Below are 18,330 nucleotides of genomic sequence, written 5' to 3'. Positions count from 1 at the left end.
AATCGCGTGACCAGAGAGATTGAAGTGTTCTCTGACTGGTTTATGAATGTTATAATTCTTGACATCTGATTTGTGTCCATTTATTCTTTTACGTAGAGACTGTCCAGTTTGACCAGTGTACTTGGCAGAGGGGCATTGCTGGCACACGATGGCATATATCACATTGGTGGATGTGCAGGTGAACAAGCCTCTGATAGTGTGGCTGATGTTATTAGGCCCTGTGATGGTGTCCCCTGAATAGATATGTGGGCACAGTTGGCAACGGGCTTTGTTGCAAGGATAAGTTCCTGGGTTAGTGGTTCTGTTGTGTGGTATGTGGTTGCTGGTGAGTATTTGCTTCAGGTTGGGGGGCTGTCTGTAGGCAAGGACTAGCCTGTCTCCCAAGATTTGTGAAGAGTGGGGTGGGGGGAGAAAAAACACCTTTTGTAGTGGTAAACACCCGTTTTTTCATGCTTTGTGTGTATAAAAAGATCTTCTATACTTTCCACAGTATGCATCCGATGAAGTGAGCTGTAGCTAACGAAAGCTTATGCTCAAATAAATTGGTTAGTCTCTAAGGTGCAACAAGTACTCCTTTTCTTTTAGTCAGAAAAGAGAACCCCTGCCTCCTAATGGCCTAAACCTACATCACTGAGCTTGAGGACTCTCCACACTTTGCAGAACTGGGTCCCAAGTCAGAAACTCATTATGCACCAGTGTTAATTAAATTTGAGCCAGATTCTGTGCCCCTATTCCAGCAGAGGGGAATTCTTAGCTGGCATAAAAGCAGTTTGTATGCCAGACACCCCTCCCATCTCCACTCCCATCATATGGAATAAATCAGAAGTGGGGGCATAGGGTGCGGCATGCAGGTAACAGAGAAGGCCAGGATGAGGTGGAGGAGAGCTCAGCTTCACTACATGAATTCACAGTTGGTGTATGGTCGCTTAAGAGACTATGGACAGCTGTCATCCATTAAAGCAGCCCCTAGGCTGCTCTAATTTATGCCAGTAAAAGAGCATCTTGAGAATCCTGGAGCTGTACAACTTCCTCTCTGACCATCCATATTTTCTCTCCCTTCTTCTGTGCTGAATGGGTTTTGATGCAGCAAAGGTTTTGATCCAGATTCTCAATAGAAAGGGCACATTTTAACCTCATTCTGTCTTGTCTGTCATTCTCTTAATATAGGTCTGGGGACTCACAGGCTACGGGTTAATTCATTCCTTTAAAAACGAACATGCCAAACAGTCCATATTCAGAAATATTGGTGCTGGAGTCATGCAGATTGAAACTGTGCAAGACAATCGCATCTTCTCCTGTGGAGCAGATGGCACACTGAAAATGAGAGTTCTACCTAATGCTTTCAACATCCCTGCAGGCATTTTTGACGTTCTGTAGATTTACGCTGTTTAGGCCTGTTTTCTATACAGTTCCGTTAAATAGCTACAATGCAGTAATATGCATTAATGAAAGGAATTATCGTACATTGCTTTCAGAGCAATTACTGCAGCATTAAATATTATATGAAACACAAAAAGACTGACTTTTAAAGCAGGGTTCTTGAGCACTGCATACATAGATTGGTGGGAATGGAAATGCATGTTGTGCATTGTAAAAAACAAAGAATAAAACCCATTGAAGTCATAGGTAGGTTAGTGCTCAATAACCTACAGCAAGCCTCCCTTAGTAAGTATCTTACACAGATTCTAACAGTAGCTGCAGACATATACAAGCACTGTGGCTAAATAAAGTCAATAAGCAGTGTGTAATGTGATTCAGGTTTTATTTTTCTTCCAGTTCTTGCCACTATGAAGCATGTCTACAACCACTCATTTAAAAAATAGCCTGTTGTAATGAAGGGTATTCAGAGTATGGAAGAATTTGTAGGCCAGGAAAGTGTAATAGATGCAAAAGCTGTGGAACAACGTGCAATGAAGAAAGTACTATGAGACACATGTATCGTTTTATGCTGATATTTTTACCAGGTAGTATTAAATACACAGTTGATACTATACATTGCACATGGACACGTTTTTAAAATGCAGTGTTTTCTTTATTTGCACATGACTTTTTCTTTGATGGCTGTTTTATATTTTGGAGATCTGCCTTTACATTAGAAATGTAATGTGAACATTAAATGTTTGTAGTGAAGAGAAACAGGTTTTTAGTTAGCTTTTAGTTTTGAAACTCTTATTTGTCCAGGGAAAACAAAGACTTCCTTAAATGAAGCTATAAAAGAGAATACCAATGTAACATACAATGCCACATTTCAGATAAATGTCAGGCTTTATGTGGCCAGCTAATAAATAGTTGATAAAACTGGTAATTTAAGTTATTACCGCAGCATATTATATAAACTATGCAGAGTTCAGTATTGTTTGCTTGTAATATACTAGCCACTGTTGTTACATTTAGATGTATTTTTCCGTGTAAACAAAAACCGTGTTCTTAATAAGATATTGGAATGGATGTCTGTGTATTTAAATGTTAACTAATTGTCCTACTTCTTCAATGAGAATTTTGGTGTCTGTGCTGCAATGTAAAATATAATGGGATAAAATGTACCTTTCTCCAAAGGGGATTTTAATTGCAGGTTGTGAAGTACGGATATGAAAGAAAAGGAAGTGTCATTTGTTAGTTTTACCTTTAAGTTAAATAAATTCCTTTTATTTCATGGAACAGGTTAGTTCCTATGCAGTCTTTTGTCTTGCACTTAAACAGACTTGTTGAAACTTCAGTATCATGATTAGATCTGTAGTCACCATTAGAGCTAAAATTGCCATTGGCAAGAGAAGAGGTTTGCCATCCGACTTCCTCTTGGGTTTCGCTGCTCCCAAGGGGTGCAAGATTAACAGAACTGAAGTTCACTTTCTACAGCACAGGCAGCTGCACTCCACTCTCTTCTTACATCATCCTGCCAGCACAGATTCGGTCACTTGGGTGAATTAATTCGCCTTCCTGCTTGTTCAGTCCTTGGGCTCTCTGATAAGGTTGCCCACAATGGTGTCAATTTGATGGAAACAGTAATTGGTCTGAGACCCCCTAGTTCATTTGACATGCCTCAGATCAGAAAAGTTTCCCTTTCCAGCCTGCATTAAATTTGTCCTAAAGGTGAAAGGTTTCCTAATCCTGCTGCTATTTTTCCTAGCCAGTGTCTCCTCAGTCAGTTTTTAATTACAGTAGTACTGGTAATAAATCCCAGCTCTAAAATGTGAAATTTAAAATAAGTATTTCATGTAGTCAAAATGAGCAAAACAAAAACATTCTAAATTTGTAGTTTAACAGCCTAAAGCTAAATTAAGTAGATTCAGTATATGTGATTCTTTTTAATATATTGAACTTGCAACTTGAGGATGTTACTCACAAAAATGAATTAAAATATAGTGCAGCAAATGACAATGATATTTAATGCTTCTGATATTGTTTCTGGCAGCAGTTCCTGCTTCATCTAACCACTACATATTTTGAAAAGGGTTAATATAACTCAAAGCAGGTTAATTACGTATCCGGGCACTTGTTACACACAACACTTTCAAACGATATCAAAGCATCTGACTTCAACTTACAATCATCAGAAAATCAAACTTCAGGTGGAAATGCATCCTTAGTACACCTACTTTGTTTTCACTGCCTATGGTTCAGTGATTATGTTCACAGCAAATACACTGAGCAACCTTCCCATTAAGATCACACTTTTTGTTGGGTTGGAGGTGGAAAATGTTATATGCAAGATCCCCCGCTCTATCTCTGGATAATTATTTTTACTATGGTTATGTGAAGATGAACTTTCAGCTGAAACCCATAAAGTCGAAGGAACTTTGAGTGAAGTTTAACAACAGATATATGTAGTCTTCATTCAGAAAGATTAAAATGAGCTTTAAACTATAGAGATCTGTTCTTCCCACCATTTGGGAATCAGTCATTGATGCAGTTAAGGAGGAAACATTGTGGTAGCTATGCTGATATAATTGATTAGAAACAGGGGAAGAATGTACTTATATGGAATTGAGATAGCCAGCAATTCATAGGGTGTTATTCTTGAGTAGAAATGCTCATTACTCTGCCCACTTGTATTTATTTTTTATGCTCCCTTTTTAAAAAAAAGTTAGTTGTTTACATAGTCACAATTCAATTCTTAAGAGAGAAAATACAGGAGTACACAGAACAAGTACTCCAGCTACAGTGCCCTTCACTCTAGTTCACCTTTACCTTGGAAGGTCTTTGGTGGGGTCCAACTGTGGTCAGTGAGCTCTGGCCTCCTTAAGCTCCTGAAACAGCTTCCAACAGCTTGAGGTGGTGAAAAATGACCAACAAAAAAACCCAGAGGGCCGCCCTCCTGTCCTTTTATAAACTACCAGTCTCCTGTGTCATGTGACTACCTAATCACTCTCAACAAGTGAGCATAGACCTCTACCAGGTGATGCCCCTGATAAACTAACTTCTGGTAGAAGTCAGCCTTTTGTCTAGGATCCTCCAATTATCGAGAACTATCAATATTTAACACTCGTACATTGTTAGCCCTGTGCTACTACCCCCCCCCCCTTGGGAAACATGGTGGTAAAAGGACATCAGAGAAAGAAAGCAACCAACCCCCACATTCAAAATGGTGTCTGCAGGCTGATACAAACAGATGTTCATAATTTCAACAGAATTCATTTGTTGTCCACATAAAATTTCCCCAAATCATCACAGAAAGCTGTTGCAAATACCCTACTGTAGAGAGTAAGATATCTTGTAGATGGCACATCACTATTTTGTGATGACTCTAAAAATATGAGTGATACTGAGAACATAACCCATTCAACAATGTTCCTTTGCCTGGTGTTTAATTTGAAAGGTTGGTGCTGACTTCTTTTCAGTGTGTGGGAGTTGAGATGGGCAGGGGCAAATTGCTAGTGAGGGTCACCTGCCTGTGCAGGTGGCTGCATTGATGGGGGAGGTTTCCATTCTGTAATGCATTTTAGGCCAAATTCTCAGTTTAACGTAGTATAGGTCTGATAATCATATTCAATGTGCTTTGCTTTTTTTTACTGAGATATGCTCTAGCAGCTGGCCAGTACAGCAGTTCCTGGGAACTGTTGATTTGTTTTTATCAGCTTGTAAAGATACCAATGGATCTGAAGTTAATTAAATTCCTTCACACAGTGCTGCCGAACACATGGAAATTGAAACTCTGGCCTATTTGCCTTAAGCACAAAGGCCTGATTCGCCTCTGCCTTGCACTGTCATTTCTATCCATTTAAAAGTGGGTGTTAAATACTACCATTCTAATGTGGTAACATATTACACCCACTTTGCACAAGTGTGACTACATGACTATGCAGGGCTCAAGCCAGTGACGAATCCGGCTCAAGCAATAGGAACTGGAGCAGAGTTTCAAACATAGTAATTTAAACAAAAAGCTGCATAGTCTAGTTGCTAGTAGTCAAACTATTAAATACATTATTCTTCAAGGCCAAACAAACTTAATCCCTTCCAGCCTCTAAAATGTCATTTTTCCTAGTGATCAAGATCAAAAGTTCCTGGCTATATTTTCTTAGCTGCAACTATCATTTATTTGAATGCAATCCAAGACTAAAGTCAAGCAGGACAACCGGTTTCATCAACAAGCACGTTGACCAGTACATTCAGTCTCATTCAGAGTTTTAGGTGGTTGGTTTTTCTACAATATGCTAATCCAATGGTACAGTCTTCATTTGTGACTAGGAGTTTTGTGTAAATTTGGGCCAAATTTGTTGGAAGCATAGTAGGGCAAGTTACACGTCCATAAAATGGTGAGAAAGAGGAGGTTAGATCAAGATAAGCAATCAAAAAAATGTTAAATAAAAGGAGCTTCACCTGCCCTGGCTACATTTCCTGCTGTAGCACCTCCTCCCACAGAATACCTAACTTCACATTTCACTAGGAATCATTTACATCAACTCTGTATTTGCTTTTTGGTTATTTACTAGTTAGCCAGATTTGTCAAATTTCAGGATGCTTGCTTTTTTCTATTTTTTTTTCTATTTTGACTTATAAATATGGAATGAGTTTTTAATAAATTTATTACTTTTGTCTTTACGGTATTTACTTAAGTACAAAAATTACTGTTCCTGATCATTTTAATAACTGTTCATCAATTTTTTAAAAAATACCGCAACTAAGCAAAATTTAGAGTTGATGCAAAATATTAAATGCAAATGATACAAAGAAGCTTATTTGTAAACATTGTTTAGACATTTGTACTAAACTATAATCACTGACTAGAAGATAATTGCAAACAGTAATTGCAAATTAAGAGTAAAAACAGACCCTATTGAACATAGTATTGTAGACTAATCAGTATACAGTAGATATAATTATGGCCTGCATGGTAGGGAAAAAACAAAAATAAGTTTCTAACGCACAGCTCTTTCTCTATAAAGCCAAGAACTGCCTAAGTATATTTAAATGACACAAAGGGGTCTTGTCTCCCCTTTATGCACACACAAACAACCACTAACCTTCAATAGAAAATATGTGTGTATACTAAAGGGAGGAGATGTATAAGATATAGCTTTAAATAACCTACTTAGCCCAATATGGCCAGCATGGTGGATCATTTTAAAATAGCATTCAGCTGTCAAAATGTACAGGGTACTGCATTAAATAGCCATTCTCCCATGTATACAAGTCTCTATCTCTTAGACTATAGGAAAGCATAGCAAGAACAGATTGTGCCAATCTTAACTCAAAGCTTGCATCTATTTGCTTCTCTCTCAACAAATCAAAAGCAAAAGTTACCCTCATATCCTTAGTATCAGTAACATATAGCACTCCACATGCTATGAATGCATTGCCAGCTTTGGACTTGGGGTATGTAGTGTTGATATGTTGAACGACTGAAAATGTCTCTTCATCAATATGTGCTACAATGATATTTTCATCAATAATTGAGGCATAGATAATCCAAAGACCCTTTTCATCCACTGCCACGTTGAAGTACGTCTTGGAGTTAGAAAAGAGGTAGTGGCGACCATCGTGTAAGGCATTTTCAATTGTCAGGGTTCTGAATGATGCTGTATCAAGCTCAAATCTGAAAGAAACAAAATAAATATTTAAGATGCTTTTTTAAGAATTTTCTTTTCATACATAATTTGGATAAATTCTTAGTAATGAAGATGTCTCTCGGGAAGAACTGCCTTTCCTTTATAATTTTTTAAAAACAGGACAAAACCTTTGCTCAAAGTGTTTAGGATTTCCTGACAAAAATAATCGTGTGTGCTCATATCACGCTGCTTGTGCTTGTTAGGGAAAAAGCATCTCTCAGAGTTTAAATAAATACCATGATAATCCCATCAAAACAGTTAATAATCCTTCATCTGTTTTCCCTGGATGTCTGGTGAGAGCATCGTAACAAACCGGCACCCAACACTCACATCTCTTTCCTTTAGATTTGTGCCCTGTAAGCTGCCACCCCCAGTTCTGGTTTGGTATCAGAAGATCTTTTCTGGAATGAGGCACGAGAGAAAGGGACAAAACATTCTCATTAGAGGAGATCTGCCCCTGGAAAGACTGCCAGAGGAGATGAGACAAATCCAGAGTTTGATAACTTTTGGAAATGCTGCAAAACCTTGTTCTTTGATAAGGTTTTTCCAACAAAGCAACATTCGCAACATCCCCCAGCCAGCTCCCCCTACACTGAGTCCCTCACATAAAACTATGACCCCCCACAAGAAGAACTTTCTAGAACCCAAAAGGGAGAAGAGCTAGAGACTCTATGAAGTCCACTGAAGACTTTGCCAATCTATTCTGCATGGAAGTAGAATTTCTGCCTGAGGTACTAATAACTGAAAAGTGCGGTTGACAATACAAAGGCCATCTCTTAGCAGTAGGTACCCTATCATATTACATTGTCAAGATAAGTCGAGGTTGTTCAGGTAACAAAGTCTGAGAACATTTAAGGTGCAAGGAACTGGAAGCGTCTTTGGCAGAACAAACAATGTATGATCCCAGCAACCAGTTCACAGTCTTTTCTCACTGTATCCCTTTGATTAGGTGCCAGAGATACACACCTGCCTGGGGAGACACTTTAAAATACAATGGTGTTTTTGGCTCAGATCTCAGAGACTCAGCCGGAAACTTGAAAGCAGTTGGAATCTTTAACTTGTCCTTGAAGTCCATTTGCTTGGCTCTTCCCACAAGGCTGAATTTTGTTTTTGATTAGCACTGTCTGCTCAACTCCTCAATAAAAACTAACAAGACACAGATGTGGTGGCATGAGCAGTTCCAGGTTCAGACGTAGCAGAGGTGGGGTGGGAAAGCCATAGCAACTTTCTAATTATGTGCAATCACATTGTGAAGTCGGCACTCTACAAGGGAGCTTGTGGGCTCACCACGTTGCCTTGTAATCACCTGCCACCTAAGTACCGGTACATGGCAGTCTATGCTCAGCACAAGTTAGAGACCACTACTAGAAGCACTAGATTGCATGTGACTTTGTGACTGACCTACTGCACTGCCATGCATATGTGCCAACTTAACAAGAAGGCCTGGCATGCCAAGAAGCTCCTGTGCCAAAGGCAAGTTGCACTGTGTCCTACATTTCATAATTACGTGACGTGATGAACATGATCCAGGGGGGTGTCTGAAACAACAGACGATCAAGACAGTGGGCTGAACTTTCTCGGGGCCAGCTGAGTGGGAAAAGGAGGCTCTAAGCCACCTGTTCACCTCCCCTAGTCATGGGGCTGAACCAGTCCCTAGCATAAGGTAGGGCTTCCGTATGAGTGCTCTAATTTACACTGCTTTGAGACCTTTTTGCACCGCTGAAACAGCAGGGCTTGCCCCTGCGATGAAGATCTAGCTAGCTCAAAATAGTTAATGTTTGTAAAGACTGATTCATTTCCTTGCTTTCTTTCTCACATGCTTTTTCTGTGCCCTGATCCCATCATTAGACCTCCACTCCCCAGTTGGAGCCTCGTTAACTTCAGTGGGATTCTACCCAGGGCAGGGGTCCAACTGCAGGATCAGGGCCTAAATTTGTCAGAATGATACAAGTTATAAGATGAGAGCCTGTTGACAACTGATTCTCCTGTCACACATTGTGGGCTCCACCTCTGAATTTGGTGGCCATTTCTAGTAGCAGCTAATTGTTAGATACCACTATCCATTCACCTACCCTTCCTATCCACCCTCTCTTTCCATCCATAATCCCAAAAGAAACCCAAAGATACTATAGAACATGTAGACACAGAGAACGGAGTGTATTACCAAAAATGTTGGGGGGTTTCCCACTGAAGTTCATCTTTGCCCTTTTAATCTCCATTCACGTTCCCTTTTCTCATTACTTCTTGTGCCTTCCAACCAGGGGAATGCAAAGCTGCCATCAGGCTAATCTTTGACTTACTTCACAATGATACTGGTTCCTCCTTTTTGATAGTATAGACAGTTGTTATATATCACATGGCCACATCCATAAAAGATCCCCGGGAGGCTAATGATCCTGTAGCTGTCATTCAGCAATGCATTTGCATTCTCATATTCTTTTATGATGTTTCCTTAGAGGAGGGAAAAAAGGAAAGAAAACCAGCCAGTTGGTTTACTGAACTATCTGACATCTCTACTCTCATCCAGATACAATTCTATCAGAATCAAGTTCCTGTCAATCATAGCCACATTTTTTAACATTTCTCAGAGTGCTGGAACACAAAAACCCAGAGACAAAGCTCCATCTAAGACCAAATTATTGTGTTTATTATTCAACGTTTGTATTGTGGAAGCATCTGGATTCTCCAACAGTGGACTGGGACCCAGGTCACTCAGAATCCAGCCCATTTCCATGTTTTTCCTGTTCTCTCTCTTTTTTTTTCCCAATTTTTTTAAACCCTTAAACTTATGAGCCACAATTTAGGAAACTGAAGTCACAGGGAAATGGTAGGATTGATGTAAAAATGAACAAAAATAAGACATTAAAATTAGGCTTGGTTGAAAACTTTCCCTTTAAACTATTTTGACAGAAAATTGGATTTTTCAAATGAAGGAATTTTTTTGCAAAACTTTCTGCTTTCCACAATTATTTTAATTTTTTTTTGGTCAAAGCCCAAAAGCAGTTCAGCTGAAAAATGTTTGGTTTTCAGCCAAAATTTTTCCTCTTTCCACTGAAAAGTCAAAATTTTCCAAAGCCCTTCCACATTTTCCAAGCAGTGCTAGCGAATACCTTTCCTGAGGCTCCAATAGGTGTGTCCAGATATATTATGAAAGCAGATGAAGTTTTCAAAAAAATGTGACCGAGACTTGGAAAAATTGAGGCCTCCCTCCACTCACACTGATTCAAGTTTCAGAGTAACAGCCGTGTTAGTCTGTATTCGCAAAAAGAAAAGGAGTACTGTGAGCTGTAGCTCACGAAAGCTTATGCTCAAATAAATTGGTTAGTCTCTAAGGTACCACAAGTACTCCTTTTCTTTTTGATTCAAGTTTGTTGCTATTCTTCCAGAACTCTTCTGTTGGCTAAGGTGGGGTCACATGACCCTGTGAGCCAAGGTAAGGAAGTCACAGGAGAAAGTCATTGATGCTGTGGCACATTTAAGGCACAAAGGCCTTTTAAAAGGTTATACTAATAAATTATTAGGCAGACAATGAGGACTGTTCCAGCCCTAGTTTATAAGAAGAAAAAATTATACTACTTGGGTTTAAAAATAACCTCCACTGTGCAGTACTGCTCCTGGCTTTTCAACCTGTGGGGCAACAGACCTCCCCACTAAAGCTCACTTTCACTCATTACAGGTTTTTACACACCTATATTTCTAAAAATACTGATTTGGCTGAAAAAAGGAAAAAAGCAATATAGGAGCAATCTATCCACAATTATACCCATGGTACCTGAAAAATGCATTGTCAGCCAAATTCGTTCATCACTTCTATTTGCAGGTTCCCTCATCCATGTTCCAAATGTTTGCTGTATCTTACCCATCTCAGTGGGGCTTCCTATTGATTTAACGACGCATTCTAATAGCAAAGAGAAAAATAAATTTGGATCACTCCCAACCTCTGCAAGTAAACAGTAGACTTTAACAGTGCATCATATTTAGAATAAGTTACCAGCTTTTTTTGGGTGGTACCCATTGGTTTTCTCATCAGCTTTTCCTACGAGCGTGTCATCGTTTGGTATGGCACATGTCTCACCTAAAATTGGGGGACAGAAAACAAAACCTCTGAATAGGTTTGACAGATCTGGGGCACATTGTCAGTTGGTGTAAACTGCTCCACTGAAGTGCATGGACTGTGACAATTTATACCAGCTGAGGATCTGCCTCTGTGTTTCTTATATATCAAGATTTCTTGCAAGCAAAAAAAAAAAAAAAAAAAAAGCGTGGAATATGAAATACAGATCATTCAGTTTAATACTTATCCGCCTCCATTTGTCACTTGTTAAGGTTGTGTCAAAATTGAGAATTGCAATTTTATAAAGTTGGCTATAAAGATAAGTTTGGGGATAATAACACTAGCATATGCTGTGTGGCTTCCATGTTTATCACACTTTAAAACAATAATTCTTGCTTTCTTTAAGCTAAACATGTCAATTAACCAAATTAAAATACTTTTTGCACTTGTCAAACAAATCCTTACATTTAAAAATACACATAAGTGACTAGTAATGCATCCAATAATAAGACAGGCGTAGAAGCCAGACATGGGGAAAGTCTTCCCTCCCCACTATTTCAATATAAAAAGCAATTCTCTTCACACATACGCCCTTCCACAGATTTCAGTCTGCTCCAGTATGGCATATTGTCCCTAGGTGTATGTGTGCAAAGCTGCAGCCAGAGCCTTATGCTTCCACAGTTCTCATACCTGATGCAGCAACATCTTATATGCAGTCTCTCCCTTTTACAAATAAGAAAGTCTTCCTCAGACCTTCGTGGGAGCAAGGAATCAGAGGGCTTGTCTGCACTGTGCTTTAGTCCACATCAGAGGGGTGTAAATTTTAGTCCATGCTAGCATGTCATGCACTAACTGGTCCATGTGGACCCTACTGATGCACACTGAAAGTTCACTAATGCACACTAACATAGTACTGGTTGAAACAGGACTACATTAAAACACACAAGGGAACTTTTAGTAGATGCCAGAATGGTCTACATGGGACAGTTAGAGTGCATCACGCTAGTGCAGACTAATATTTACATCTCTTTGGGGCACACTAAAGCACCATGTAGACAAACCCAAAGAGAGCCCCAAACTCTGTTCCTCCACATGGAATTACATCTTGCTGACATTAGGTTAGTGTCATGAGAAGCAGCACAATCTTGTGGACTGAGCACAGGACTGGAGCTATGAATCCATGAATTCTAATCCTGTTTCTGCCACTGGCTCACTCAATGGCCTTGTCTAAGTTATTTGGCTTCTCTATAACTGTCCCCAGATGAAGCAGTGATGCTGGCACAAGACAGAAAGTGGTGGAGAGATTTCATTCAGCCCCATTGTCTCTGCTGAGCTGACAGACGAGAATCAAAGAACAAGATAATGGTCTCCACCTTATCTACCTATGGGGTGGCTGTAACGTGTTTGTGTAGTACTTTGAAGCTGTACACTTCTGAGCCAGTTCCTACCACATTTGATTGTACTGATTGATCTCTCTGAGCCAGATGGGCCCCTACAGAGGAAAATCTCTGGATTTAGGGTGAAAAGCAATAGAAGGGGAAAGAAGTGCTGATTCCACCCCTACAGAAGAAGCAGAGGGTTCGATTTCTAAAACCTTCACACTCTACCTTTCTGTCTGCCTTGGACTATGCAGTGAAATATACAACTTGACTTACAGGGGAACTCATTTGAGTGTTCACTACCACTGCAGCCTTTATTCCCTTCGTTACCCTGATAGGAAGGTTGGGCTGGTTTCGTTTCCCTCCTGAAAAGTTTTCAGCCTATCAGTCTACTTTGGGACTACATAATTTTGTTAAACAACAGAAATGTAAATGCCTTGCTGTGAGTTGCTAGGGAGCATGTGCGGCACCGTTACAGGTGAGGCAGATGAGAAGGCAGGCAGCTGTCCAACTTGTCCGTTGGTATGATGAAGAATGTTTGTTTGGGAACACTAGAGGCTGATAAACTCACATGTAAAACAGCTACAAACCACAAGAGGGGGTATCCTCAGCGGGCAGCAGGCTCAGTCCCATTCCTGCCTTTAATGAGAGTACCTCTACTAATGCACACCAGAGCTTGGCTTAGTGCTGACAGAACATGGGGCAGCCGTCTTACACTGCTTCTTTTCTTAATTGTAAACAATGTGGAGGAGGAAGGGAGCTTATGCACTATGTATTCTTCCCCCCCCCCGAAAAGCAGTTCATAGAAAGAAAAGAATAGAGACAAAGCTGGAAACATTTTCCTATTGGAAAGGACTCTGTTGTTGTTTTTTTAAAACATTCTTTTGTAATGTTCCCTAAACTATTCAGGCTCCTTTACTTATTCTGCAAAGCCACAGCTGCCTTTTCAGCACCAATTTATGACCCATTTTTGATTCACTTACAGAGAGCCTCTCTAAGGAACAGTTCCCAGTTCTGTTTTTACTTTAGCATGGCTGGAGGTAGCCCAAGCTCATTGTAACGCCATTCTCCCAACCCATGCCACCCTGTTGATCTGTTTTGTTCACTATTTTATCCTGTCTGATGTGTCAGTTGCAAGCTCTTTGCGGGAGGGACTGTCTTTTGTTAGCTGTTCATACAGTACCCGGCACAATGGGGCCTTGATTGAGGTTCCTGGGCATCAAGGTAATACAAATATTACATTAAAACAGTGCATTTGTTGAACTGCATGCAACTGCAGCTTGACGCTCTGGAAGGAAGAAATAGATTAACTGATCCATTTCCCCTGCAGTGCTTCTTGCTCTTTCCTCTGGCATGCCCCTCACACCCACCTCTGGTGCAGCACAATATGGAGGATTTCTGATACAAAATGAGCAAATGAAATCATACTTTACCCCATCCTTTTACAAAGGGCATAGGGATTCTGGTTTTGGGTGATGAGGTCAGAGCTGTCCACCCTTGAGAGCAGATGCACAGACATCCCATCTCAAAAAAGACCCAACAACTCAATCCAGATGCAGCTTTTGGAAGTGTCCACAGCCAGACTCTAGTAATCCTTATACAGCCCCTTTCATCCCATGATGTCAAAGTACTGTGCCAAAAAGGGTAACTAGAGTTACCTTCACTGTACAGATGGAGGAAGGATAGAGCAGGGGTGGGAAAATTTTTTGGCCCGAGGGACACATCTGGGTATGGAAATTGTATGGGGGACCATGAATGCTCATGAAACAGAATTGGGGTGCGGGAGGGGGTGAGGGCTCCAGCTGGGAGTGTGGGATCTGGGATGGGGACAGAAATAAGAAGTTCAGGGTGCAGGAAGGAGCTCCTGGCTGGGGCAGGGGGTTGGGGTGCAGGTGTGAGGGGTCCAGCTGGGGCTGCAGGCTCTGGGGTGGGGTAGAGGGGTTGGGGGTGCAGGAGGGTGCTCTGGGCTGGGACCAAGGGGTTTGGAGGACAGGAGGGGGATGAGGGCTGGGGGAGGGGGTTAGGATGCGGGAGGGGGGTCAGGTGTGCAGGCTCCAGGTGGTACTTACCTCAAGCAGCTCCTGGAAGCAGCAGCATGTCCCCCCTCTGTCTCCTATGTGGAGGCGCGGCCAGGCAGATCTGTGCTCTGCCCCATCCGCAGATGCCAACCCTGCATCTCCCACTGGCCGTAGTTCCCAGGCAATGGGAGCTGTGGGGGTGGCACTTGGGGTGGGGGCAGCGTGCGGCGTCCCCTAGGAGCCAGAGGGGGGACATGCCACTGCTTCCGGGAGCTGCGCAGAGCCATGGCACGTGCAGAGTGGGGGCAAGCCCCATCCCCGCTCTCCGGCTGGAGCACCGGAGTGGGGCAAGCCCCAGATCCTGCTCCCTGGCCCAAGCTCGAGGGCCAGATTAAAATATCTGAAGGGCCGGATGTGGTCCCCGGGCCATAGTTTGCCCACCCCTGGGATACAGGTTCAATGACTTGCCCAAGGTCATACAGAAAGTCGGTAAAAAAGTGAGAATAGAACATCTCTGTCTCTACCATATTAACCAAGACAGCACAACATCTCAGCCTCCTCCATGTTTTGAATACTCTAATAAAGAGTTTTAATATCTCAACACAGATGTTTGTCTTTGCTGAACCCTTCGCAAGAAGCAGAATGGCTAGTTTGGAATAATATTGTATCTTATACTTGCCAGTCACTGGGAGCCAGATACATAGGATTTGATCATCTTTTGAAATTCTCATATCAAAAGCTCCCCAGAGCTAAGAAATTACACCCCTGAAGTTTATGCTTCCCAGACTAATTCTAATTAATGTAGTTAACTGTACAAGCAGCTCTCCTAGATGGCAGTTTATCTGAGACTGTGGAACAGTCAAGGACCAAGTCAGTGTTCCTGATGAATGTGCAGTATTTGGGTTTGAGAATAGTTATATTCTCCATGAACTTTTAGCTGAAAGAAACCAAAAGCAGCTAAGATTAAAAGATATTTTGCACTTTGAGATAAACCACAACTTGAGAATCTGCCATTTGGAATTTTCATTTCTTACCTTGTCCAAAAAAGATTAGCACCCTGTATATTCTGACCATAAAATATTCTGTCTGAGGTTAATAGAGTTTATATGACACTAAAACCACTGTTTTTGGAGGGATGGGGGTGGGGAGTTGTGTGTTTGGTCAGAGTTTTTTAAACAGTTAATAACAGCAACACTATTAATACAAAACATGCTCGGAGATGCATTTCCTAACTAGTTATTGTCTTCTTTCTGAGGAAATCAAGTTTTCTTTATTAATTGTTTAAAAATATTAGCTAACTAGATTCTTTTTAGTATCTGTATTAGCATCTGAAACCATCGTCTTAATTTCAAGTTGTCTTTTTCTGGTTCCTTTTTGGGACACTAAATGTAACAAGTTAGTTTAGTTAGTTAAACTATTAAGTTAGCACATATATATGTTTACTAGACAGATGTGCTGGCAGGGTAAGGGACCTGTGGACAGCCAGTGATAGTATGAAGTGTTTTGCAAAATTGATCAAAACTATCAATGTTTTACCAGAAACACTGTGTGGATTGAAAGGCGGCCGTTTCTCTAAATTGCAATGTTGTATTCACATTGTGCTAACAAAAACAAGATACGGAATCTATGATTATTGTGTCAAGAGTTAGTAAAATAAAGCCTACACTGTATATAAAAAGTGCACAATTAACATGTGGAACTCACTGCCACAAGATATTATAGAAGCCAAGAGCTGTTAAGGATTCAAAAAAGAATGGACAGATTAAAAAATATACAGAGTTACATTAGCTAGGATAAAAATGTTTACTATCTCAATGTAACCCTGATGTTTCAGGACATAAACTAACCATAAATTGCCATGGTTAAAAATAAACTCCTTCTGTAGGCATGACATTGCAAAACCATACCTTGGGAGGGTATTACATCTTCCTCCGAAGGACCTTGGATGGGGCATCAGATTGGTGACAGGATACCAGATTAGACAGCCCATTATTCTGATCTGTTTATTCCTGTGTTTCTATATTTCAAGTTGAAGTCAGACTTCTGCTAAACTGTTCATTTTATTGTTACCTAATCCTCTCACCTCATTTGTCTGTTTAGTCCACCTGTTGTCTCCTGTCTGATACCTATACTTGAAGTTATTAGAGGCAGGGACTGTCTTTGTCACTTCTCGGTACAATGCCTAGCACAATGGGACTCTGCTTCTTGATCGCTACTATCAGAACATGGATAATAAAAGAAAGAGAAAAGAAGAGATTGAAACATACTCTGTTTGATACTAACTCCGTTAACTACTTACAGTGACAGCTCATAATAAGAACTGCATTTTCATCCTAGCAAACGCTGCAGAATCACAGTGAGAAAAACTACATATATATTTCTAAAGCAAGTACTAGCCTTGGTTCACCTGAAGTCCTTTAACCTAAGGCTGACATTGCTAATGGCTGTTAATATCCACTTCCCCAGTTATCTTCCTTTCACTAGATAAATTATATGGTAGACACAGCAGACAAAGCAAGGTAAAGGGCTACAGCAGCTGAAATGGCACAAGATGAAACCGAGAGCATTACTCCCAACAACTATCAAGAGCTCTGTCCTGAATGCTGCAAAAACACCATGTTCCCACTGCAACCCTAATTACTAGAATATGAAATCCAGTATTAATGGTGAGATCTAATGATAGCTTCACATGCTTCAACATTAATGACAGCATCAAGTTATTGTGACATTCACCTTTGAGCTGAACTACAAAACTAAAAAAGAAAACCCACTTTACTAAGTATGTTCACAGATTATTTCCATTAGTCATTATTAAATTCACCTTAGTCTGCATCTCCACATAGCAATTACAGCATTTATCTTCTGATGGAGTTTGGGGTGGACTACTTTGATCTCGTTAAACAGGGACATCATCTGCTCAGCAAAATTCTTCCCAGAGCCACTAGGAAGATTTCAACTGTGGCTATAAAGCCTGAAATATTCATTGGTTTCAGTGGATGTATTGTGCATGTAGGGAAAACAGGACAGCAGGGTTCATTATGAGGACCCAAGAGGAAAAGTTAGCTTGCATTCCCAAAAGCGACTAAGCAAGACAAATGTGATGGTTTTGTAGTATCTTCTCTCTACTTTCCTTATCCTGTGGCTATTCTGAGCTGAGATCTTTTAGGATTATCACAGTACATTGTCTTGCTTCCAGCACCCATCTGCTTGAGTCTCTTAGTCATCACCTCCAGCTCTTCTAATTGTGCCAACTCTCCATTGGCAAAATCTGGCTCATTCTCTTCCAGGATGTGGAAATGACTAGAACTGGGTCCTTAAAATTTCATTTTCTGCCATTTTTTTCCACAGGAGTGTCCTGTGATGATCGTGGCTTAGAGTTTAAATAATAATGAGTGATTTCAACTGGAGACAGCTTAAAAGGCCTGATTTCCAGAGGGTGGGTGCTTAGGACTTTCTGAGCAACATGCTCCTTGTCCATGTCTCAAATTGGGCACCCAAAAACTGAAATATCTAAAATCAATAGTCACTTTTGAAAAAACTTTGGTCCCTCAAAACAACAACACTCAGTACTTAGACAGTGATTATTTTCAAAGGCAAATGCTAATGCCCAATAAAACACCTCATTCTCTTTATTAAAAACTATCTCCTTCCTAAATATACAAAAAGAAGACACTCAAATATATCCAGAAAGCCAGTTTAAAATGCCAAGCACAGAAGGAAGCATTTAGTTTAGACAGGCAATAATAGATATTAATACATTCTTTCATAACATGCTGACACCAACCCTTCCTTCCCACAAAAGTGCTTAGCTGAAAAGAATACTAATATCTTAT

The 18,330-nt window shown here is 40.5% G+C and overlaps 2 protein-coding genes across 9 annotated transcripts in view; one reads left to right on the top strand and one right to left on the bottom strand.

Moving 5' to 3' along the window:
* The window catches only part of DMXL2 (Dmx like 2), a 105,303-nt gene extending 102,645 nt beyond the window's left edge, over positions 1 to 2,658 (top strand). For all 6 annotated transcript variants that reach the window (XM_073303878.2, XM_073303879.2, XM_073303880.2 and 3 more), the window contains one exon: positions 1,168 to 2,658. In XM_073303878.2, the coding sequence (XP_073159979.1) occupies positions 1,168 to 1,377 (210 nt within the window). In that variant the 3' untranslated portion in view covers positions 1,378 to 2,658. The remainder of the gene's footprint in view (positions 1 to 1,167) is intronic.
* Positions 2,659 to 6,177: 3,519 nt separating this feature from the next.
* GLDN (gliomedin) overlaps positions 6,178 to 18,330 on the bottom strand; it is a 34,807-nt gene continuing 22,654 nt past the window's right edge. For all 3 annotated transcript variants that reach the window (XM_073303886.1, XM_073303887.1, XM_073303888.1), the window contains 4 exons: positions 11,038 to 11,121; positions 10,819 to 10,944; positions 9,347 to 9,497; positions 6,178 to 7,033 (listed from right to left, as the gene is read on the bottom strand). In XM_073303886.1, the coding sequence (XP_073159987.1) occupies positions 6,574 to 7,033; positions 9,347 to 9,497; positions 10,819 to 10,944; positions 11,038 to 11,121 (821 nt within the window). In that variant the 3' untranslated portion in view covers positions 6,178 to 6,573. The remainder of the gene's footprint in view (positions 7,034 to 9,346; positions 9,498 to 10,818; positions 10,945 to 11,037; positions 11,122 to 18,330) is intronic.

The sequence above is a fragment of the Lepidochelys kempii genome, chromosome 10, assembly GCF_965140285.1.
Source record: "Lepidochelys kempii isolate rLepKem1 chromosome 10, rLepKem1.hap1, whole genome shotgun sequence".
Lineage (NCBI taxonomy): Eukaryota > Metazoa > Chordata > Testudines > Cheloniidae > Lepidochelys > Lepidochelys kempii.
Note: the sequence above shows the minus strand (reverse complement) of the source record. Positions and strands in the feature narration are given on the sequence as shown.